This window comes from Colobus angolensis, unplaced genomic scaffold (genome assembly GCF_000951035.1).
Source record: "Colobus angolensis palliatus isolate OR3802 unplaced genomic scaffold, Cang.pa_1.0 Scaffold311, whole genome shotgun sequence".
In the NCBI taxonomy this organism is placed as follows: Eukaryota; Metazoa; Chordata; class Mammalia; order Primates; family Cercopithecidae; genus Colobus; species Colobus angolensis.
Genome location: NW_012116389.1, coordinates 2,436,781 through 2,445,076, shown reverse-complemented (window position 1 = coordinate 2,445,076; position 8,296 = coordinate 2,436,781). Strand labels below are relative to the sequence as shown.

At 54.9% G+C, this 8,296-nt stretch overlaps 1 protein-coding gene across 1 annotated transcript in view; it reads left to right on the top strand.

Moving 5' to 3' along the window:
* CCDC13 (coiled-coil domain containing 13) overlaps positions 1 to 3,116 on the top strand; it is a 69,229-nt gene extending 66,113 nt beyond the window's left edge. Inside the window, exons 15-16 of the mRNA XM_011950964.1 lie at positions 1,607 to 1,721; positions 2,255 to 3,116. Coding sequence (XP_011806354.1) covers positions 1,607 to 1,721; positions 2,255 to 2,414 — 275 coding nt within the window. The 3' untranslated portion in view covers positions 2,415 to 3,116. The remainder of the gene's footprint in view (positions 1 to 1,606; positions 1,722 to 2,254) is intronic.
* Positions 3,117 to 8,296: the final 5,180 nt, after the last annotated feature.

Below are 8,296 nucleotides of genomic sequence, written 5' to 3'. Positions count from 1 at the left end.
TTTCAGCACCAAGGTTTTCTGATGCTGTGATTTTGATTTTGCCCAAGTTCGCCACCAGTTGAGCTTTGTCTCTCTTTTTTTTTTTTTTTTTTTTGAGACAGAGTCTTACTCTGTCCCTCAGGTTGGAATGCAGTGGTGCGATCTCAGATCACTGCAACCTCCACCTCCCTGGTTCAAGCAATTCCCCTGCCTCAGCCTCCCAAGTAGCTAGGATTACAGGGGTTCGCCACCACACCCTGCTCATTTAGGTATTTTTAGTAGTGATGGTGTTTCACCATGTTGGCCAGGCTGGTCTTGAACTCCTGACCTCAAATAATCCGCCCCCCTCGACCTCCCAAAGTGCTGGGATTACAGGCGTGAGCCACCGCACCCAGCCGAGGATCTGTTTTTGATTCCCTGTGTCACAGGGCTTAGAAAATCCCATAAGGCTGAACAAGCAGTTTCCTATCCAGGGCAGCCCTAGTTGGGGATGTGGAGGTGCTCAATGGTCGGAATAAGCCAAGGACAGCTTAGCAGTGTCCCCTGGAGCCAGGAAAGGCCCTGAAGAATACTCAGTCTAGCCCCTGTAGAAGGCAGAACCGCTCTGCTGCCTCCCCAGCAATGAGACAGATTTACACAAGACTAGTCTTGAGGTGCACGCCACCATGCCCGGCTAACTTTTTTGTGTTTGTAGTAGAGACAGGGTTTCACCATGTTGGCCAGACTGGTCTCAAAGTCCTGATCTCAGGCAATCTGCCCCCACTTGGCCTCCCAGAGTGCTGGGACCACCCGCCTCCCCCAGCCGCTTTGTCTCCTTTTTGTGAGCATTCTGTACCCTCAACTCCAGGGCCCTGGATCCCCTGCTTCCTAGTATGAAGCTGATGGCCTGGATGGGGACCACTGGTATGAAGGCATCAGGTACAGTGACAACCTAGACTTGGGCTCAGCCTGCAGGCCAGACCTCAGGCTCAGCTGGCTTCTCTTTTTGAAAACAAATTACCAGGCTGGGCATGGTGGTTTACTCCTGTAATCCTGGCACTTTGGGAGGCCAAGGTGGGCAGATCACTTGAGGCCAAGAGTTTGAGACCAGGCTGGCCAACATAACAAAACCCTGTCTCTGCAAAAAAATGCAATAATTAGCTGGGCATGGTGGCAAGCACCTGTTGTCCCAGCTACTCGGGAGGCTGAGACACGAGAATCACTTGAACCTGGGAGGCGCAGATTGCTGTGAACCGAGATTTCGCTACTGCACTCCAGCCTGGGCAACAGAGCAAGACTGTCTCAGAAAAAAGAAAAAGAAAAAAAGAAACGAAAAGAAAAAAAGAAAACAAATTACCAGAAACTTGTAAAGTATAGAGATGGAGACAGGGTGATGAGGAACCACCTTGATACAGAGCGGGCAGAGTCAGGGCTGTAGCAGAGGCCAAAGCTAGGGGCAGAGGCATGCAGAGGAGGCATCAGGGAGGGCTTCGGAGGGAGGCAGAGCTCAGAGTTGTCCTGCACCCCAAAGGCGGTGTAGCATTTCACCATGTGGAAGAGCAGGCAGTGGGCAATGCGGGAAGGAGAAGCAGGGTGCTAGCACAGGGCTATGGCCTCCTCACAGAAAGTGGTTGCTACTGCCCCACAGGTCTGCCCACCTCTAACACCAGGCAAAACCCAACCGGGAGTGAGAAGAAGGACCTATCCTTTGCCCAGTTCTCCGATGTGCCTGTGGAATCCCAAATGGAAGAGCTGACAACCAGGTGCTCCCCTGCCCCACCTTCCTGAAAGGGTAGGGTTGTCTGGGTGGAGGTGCCTCCATGGGCGGAGGGACTGTGTCCCTCCCCTTGCACTTTTGGCTCATTTGCCCAGAAGGCTGGTCCTGCTTCGTCATGGGTTCTAGGCCTGCAATTCAGGGACTGGCCTTCAGAGGACAGAGGGCCCGGCCCAAACTCCAATGACCCATAATCCAATATAAATTTTATCAAGCATGGATCACTGAACCCAGTTTCTCACTAAGTTAAACCTGTTAAGATCCCATGGGAAGGGAAAGACGGGAACCTCTGCAAATTAGAACTCAATTTGTAAGGGTCCTTGAGGTAGCTTACACTGCAGGGAGCCAGGCCCATAGAGAGGAATCCACAGTACCCCCAAGAGTCAGTGAGAGGAGGGGATGGGTCAGAGGGAAGCCTGAACCTGAAGAGCAGCCATGTTGGCAGCCACCCCGGGCCCTCTGTCACCCACGCACACCTGCATGCACCTCCAGCCACACTGAGTGCTGTCTCCTGTGGTCCAGGCTGGCCGTCCAGGTGGAGGAGAATGAAATGCTAAAGGCTGCCCTGAGCAGTGCCCTGCGGGGAAAGGAGGAAGACTTCCAGATGTACCATGAGATCCTGGGCCAGGTGAAAAGTGTCTTCCTGCAGGCCCTGCGGCAGCAGAAGACAGATAAGCAATAGGATGACTGCCCAGTGTCGGCCTGGCCGGGTGGGCAGCCTCAGGTCTTGAGAGGACAAGACTCTGTCTGAGAACTCCATCTGCTCTGGGAAGCCAGCCCAGGGCAGCCAGCTCAACCACTTCTACCAGAAGAGGCTCCTTAAGGATGACCAAAACCAATGTCTCAGGCCAGGAAGGCAGAAGAGAAGCCCTGGTGGGACACTGCAGGAGCCCCTGAGCCGGCTGGGTTACAGCAGCGGGGAGTCCCAGTGGCCCATTGGCAGAGGCGAGAGCTCTGGGGCGGCAAGCTGGCTGTGAATGGGCAGTCCCTCGGGCAGGTGCTCATTGCCCTCGTCCTAGGTACTAGCCCTGGATGTCCCCATGGCTTCACACACAGGAGAGCCCTTCGTTACCTTAACTGGGCACATCCCCCATGCCACTCAGCTCCACCCTATCCCCTCACCCCCATCCCAGCTCCATCTGTAACCATCCACACCCGACACAGACTTGGGGCACTATGCTCTCAGCCAGTTTGTCAGCCCGTTCCTCAGGACACTTCCTCAGGTGCGGACCCTTGGACTTGTAATAATAATAAATGTTTTCATAATCACTGCAGCTCCCAGTGAGTGAGCATCTACTGTGGCAACCTGACCCCATTCAGTCCTCTAATAACCCAGGGGATTGTTGTCCTATTTGACGGATGAAGAAACTGAGGTTCACAGAAAGAAGCTGAGCTAATATTTAACTGCAGTCTGCCTGACCCCAAAAACCAGGGTCTTGCCGTTCAGAGATCACCCAGGGTAGGCGCACCCACTCACCACTGGACAACCCCACCCCTAGGCAGCCACTCCAAGAGGCACCTTCATTTGCTCACCAAGACTGCAGTTGATGGATGCTGGTGGCAGAGGGCCAAGGTGGGGCTCGGCTGGAGCTTCAGGCAGAAGGGTTTTGAGGTAGGGGCTCCAGTTGAAGGTACGGTGCACCTCCCTCGCCATGGTGAACTGGGAGGGCTGCTGCAGGGGGACCCTAAGATCCACAGGCCTCTATGTGACCGTCACAGTGTTGCCCTTTCTCAGCTGTAACTATGCAATTATAGCTACAGGAAGGAGTGGTCCCAAGGAAGGTCACTCATAGCCACACACCCCAACCCCAGACATCCTGGCCACACGTGCACACACAGCCCCACACAAAGATGCAGATACACACAAATACCTCAATTCAGGAGCATGCAGCTGTTCGTGCACACAGGCACCTCCACGTGTGCACACTCATGGACACACAGGTGCAGATGAGCACACACACGTGAATGTGGTCACACATTCCCACATGTGAAGACATAGCCACTTGTGTGTTGCTTGTGCAGTGATGCACAAATGCAGGTGCACATACTGTGAAAACACCCCCTTCCCCAGGAAAAGCCACTGGGGCTCCTGGGACCATCTTCTCAGCTCCTTCCTTGGAAAAGCCACTGGGGCTCCTGGGACCCTGTCTTCTCAGCCCCTTCCTTGGGGATGGGACTATGGAGGGACCCTAGTTGGCCCCCACTCCTCAGGGAGCCCCTGACCCTGCATGGGGTCACACGGATCTAGAGATCCCACAGCAAGTTAGAGCAAAGGCCACCAGGATGAACTGGTGATTCTGATGGGGTCCTAAGGGTCTCTGGGAAGGAAGAGTTTTTCTCTGGTTCTTTGTGAAGGAAAATGGCCAGGCACGGAGCCAGGAGAGAGAGGGTCTGTGCTGGGAGGGGACAGTGTGTGACAGCGAGGAGTGGGCCGGATGCAGAGTCTGAACACAAACGAGTCAGCACCTTCTCCTGCAGGTACTGAGGAGCTCCAGAGGGTGATCTGAGTATGTAGGGTACAGGCTCTGACCTCAGTGCAGTTCCAGGGAGTGAGAAGCAGGCATAGGACCAGCCATCCTTCCTCAAGGTCACCTCAGGGAAGTGCAGAGATGGCGTGACCCACACTCCAGCCACTTCAGGGTGGTTCTGCTGCCCTTCCTCAGCTAGGCCTGAGAGAGGAAGGAGCATCAGGTCATGGAGTCTGGACAGGTGGGGCTGCCTGGGGCATACTTCTCTCCCCACTTACCAGCTGTGTGGCCTTGGGCAAGTTATTTAACCTCTCTGATCCTCCACATTCTCATCTATAAAATGCAGACAATAATAGAATCCTCTATCGGGGGCTGCTACTAATATATATGTCAAAGAATAACCCAAAGACTTTTCACTAATTATTAGCTCTCTGTTTATTTTTGTACGAGGAACCTGTATCTATAGATTGATTTCAACAAGAGTTATATGAGAGGGGAGAGAAAAACTGCAGACAGGCAGGCACGGGAAATCTTGTTTGCACATTTTTGGGTGAACTGATTTGCTGGTGTCTTGCTTTGGCCAACTCTGGGTATAAAGACGAGTGTTTCAGTTTTCAGATTCCACGGGCAACCTTGACAGCATTGCTGTGGTGCCATGTGCGGAAGTCCCTGTCATGTCTTCTGGCACCTGCCACCAGGCACCTCCCCACCCCCAGCTTGATTAGATCAGGTCTGCTCCATTCCCTCATTGGAACCCTCTGCAGGGTTCATTGAGATAAAAAGTGTCCAGTGGTTACAGCAGCTGCTCGCACACAGTAAGTGCTCAATAATTATTCACTCTTAGTGTTCCCTCTATTCATTCAACCAGAACTTGTTGAGCAGTTCCTCTACCCCAGGCACAGAGGTGCCAAGGTGAGGCAAACACAGTCTCTGGCCTCCAGGAACTCTCAGGTCAGCTGAGGAGAGAGACAGACTGGTCACAGGTCACCATTCCCTCCAGCCAGTCTGCCACCAGGCAGTCAGTGAGTGCCAACAGCATGCCAGCCTCTCCAGGCCCGGGAAGGACCTGGAGGTGAATCTGACTTTCTTCCTCCTTTCAGGGAGTTTCCAGTCCAATCAGAGGCGTGGGAAAAGCCATGATGGAGCTGGGTGGGGAAGGATGCAAGACCGTGCTGCAGCACCGCGGGGCTTCCCCCACCATCCCTACCCCATCCCTGTGGCAGTTCCCAAGTTCCCAGCCTCCTTGATCAGATCTGGGTGGAGAGGGGGCTGTCAGGGAGTCCTGTGTCCTTCACATCTCCCTAAGGCAAAGGAGCAAGGAGGGGTAAAGGGAAGGTGGGGAGAGCCTGGGAGAAGGATTTTCAAGGGAAGGAGGTCGTCAAAGGGGTCAAAGATAGGGACCCTGAGAAACCTAACCCAGGTGGGCCAGGTGCAGAACCAGGCAGCTGGTCTGTCCAGGTGAGTACCAGTGCCACTCCTAGGTAGCACTGTCTGTCCCAGGCACCCTGAGGATGACCTCCCTATCCCTCCGGCAGATGGGCAACAGGGGTGCTGGATAAGACACTAAGGGCCCTGGCCAGAGCCACGAGGAGGCAGCTGGAGGGGACAGTGCAGGTGCCCTGGCGGGTTGAGGGGCAGGGGCAAGTAAAGTGTTAAGCGGTGGAGTTGCCTCACGTGAGGGCTTTCCCTGCCACACACCAGGCAGGTGCTGCGGGTCTTGGTGCTCAGGTTCCAGCACTGACAGGTGAGACGTGGCTGAGCTGTGGATGTAGTTTGGCCACTGTCCCCATGGGGCCCTCCGGGGCACCACAGCTGAGCTGGGCAGGGTTGCAGCCTGGCTCAGGCTTAAACACACTACACTGTCACTGGGCCCCTCCCCTGCTCCCAGGAGCCCAGGGCAGGGTGACCTCCAGTGGGTATGCTCCTCTGGACCCCACATCCAGGGGCCAGAACAAGCTTCTCCTCCCCACCCCCAGCCAGCCCACAGCCAGCCCTAAGCACAAAGAAGTCTGCCTACCCACCTTCTCCCCACAGGTGTGCCTTTACATACACTGTCTCTCGTATATCCCTGAGCCTTGCACACACACAACACACATATACACACACATGTGCGATACATGTGCACACACAAGCAATACACAGGATACACATACACAGCAAACACATGCCATGAACAACCTACAACACAAAAAGTACACACAGACTCTACACACAACTAATAGAAAACACAGTTGCACACATACATGCAAACACACAGGATACTTTCCTCGCATTTTTACTTTGAGCAACAAACAACCAAAGAAAGTTTAAACATTGAAATGGGACTCAGATTTGAGAGAATTGTTCCCACTCCCTGCCATATCTTTCCCAGTAGCCCTTGCGGCATTTGGGAAGCGGGCCCCAGGGCCAAGTGCTGGTCTTAGCTCAGTCAGCTTCCTGTCCGTCGTGTGGGCTGGCCTCGCCAGGTGCCCTCCCCGCCACCCGCCTCAGACACAGTGGAACTGGCCTCAGGCTGTCCAGTCACAGATCCACGGGACTTCCCTAGCCCTCCACCCCTCCTGCCATTTCCACACACCACACTCCCTGCAGACCCTGCTGGTCGTGGGTCACCCAGGGAAGGCCTCACTGCTGAGTGTGAATCCAGCCTCTCTGGGCCTCTGGGGGTCAGGGTGTCTGTGGCTATCTAACAGCCTCTGTTTATGAGCAAGGCTCTTGTCATGGAGTGAGTCACTGGATGCCCCCTGCCACCCCGGTGAGGGCCAGGGCCAGCGGTATGCCCATTTTACAACTGAGGATCTGAGACCCTAAGAAGTGGAGCACACCAGCTCGGGCTCAAGTAAATTGGCTGAACCTGTGTTCCTAACTCTGGGGTCAACCCACCGTGTCTGCTCCCTTGAGCCATTTTCTTTGAGCCTTGTGAGGGCCCCAGTGTGGGTGCACGGGGTTGTCGCCCCTGCAGGGCAGTCAGTGCCAAGAGCTTATGGGGCTGGTCCAATTACTTGGCTTTCTCATGTGCCAGGTTCTTCTCCCAACTGCGGACAATGGCAACATCTTCCCTATGGGCTGTGGTGAAATTAAAAGGTTAATCCATGTACGTCCTGGCTACTATGATTAACTTACTCCTAACAACCATTGACCACCCCCCGCCTCCTTAACCCTGAACTCTGGCTCAGGTATCCTTCCCTCCCTGATGCATTACCCATTACCCACCCATTACCCACCACAGCCTTAACCCAGCACCCACACTGTGCAGTAGTCACCGTTCACGCTTCTCAGGGTCGGGGACCACAGACACGGGCCTCTGCATCCTGTGTGGAGTGTGTATGTTGGGGGTCTCCTTTCTATCCTCCAGGCCGGTGTGTCTGCATGCTCAGGAGGCAGCTCACTGCCTAAGTGCAGTCTCTCCCCTTCCTGGGCCCTAGTGGGTGGGGAGCAGCGCCTCCCCCCTGCCTCCTCAGCTGAGCCTGAAGCTGGGGTCACAGGATCAGTAGGGGCTCCAGGAGCTGTCCTGTGACTGATCACAGTCACAAAGCTCCTTCTACCCCCTAGAGCCTCCCCACAAGCACACACGTGAGCAGGCCTCCATAGATAGCACAGACACATACAGCTCCCCGAGACTCGGCCTCATCTGAGGGGGGGCACTGTCAGAGGTTCTTAATCTCAGGGGCACCTTCAGGATACCCCTTCCCTCAGGTATCCAGGGCTGAGACCTTGGATGCTCCCTTCCAGAATGAGGGCCCTGTCCTACCAGGACCCCCAGTTGGTCAGGAATTCACCTGTCTTCCTGTCTGCCTCCACTCTGCCATCGAGAGGATACCAGCCATTCCAGGTACCCACAAGCCTTGCCAAGTGACCCTGCTAGCACCCCTCCAGTCAGCACCCTCCCTATGGGACACGGCTGGCTTATGGGACCCCTCTCAGCCACATGTCCCAAGCTAGTTCCAGTCCCATCAGGCAAGTCAGCCATCCCTCAGGCACTGATGCATGACCAACCAGGACTCATGGCATAATGAAAAGGACCAGGTCAGGGGGTGAGATGAGTCTGCCCTGGGATAGTCCTTAGGAGGTCATATGTAAAGGTAGGAGCTGGAGTCCC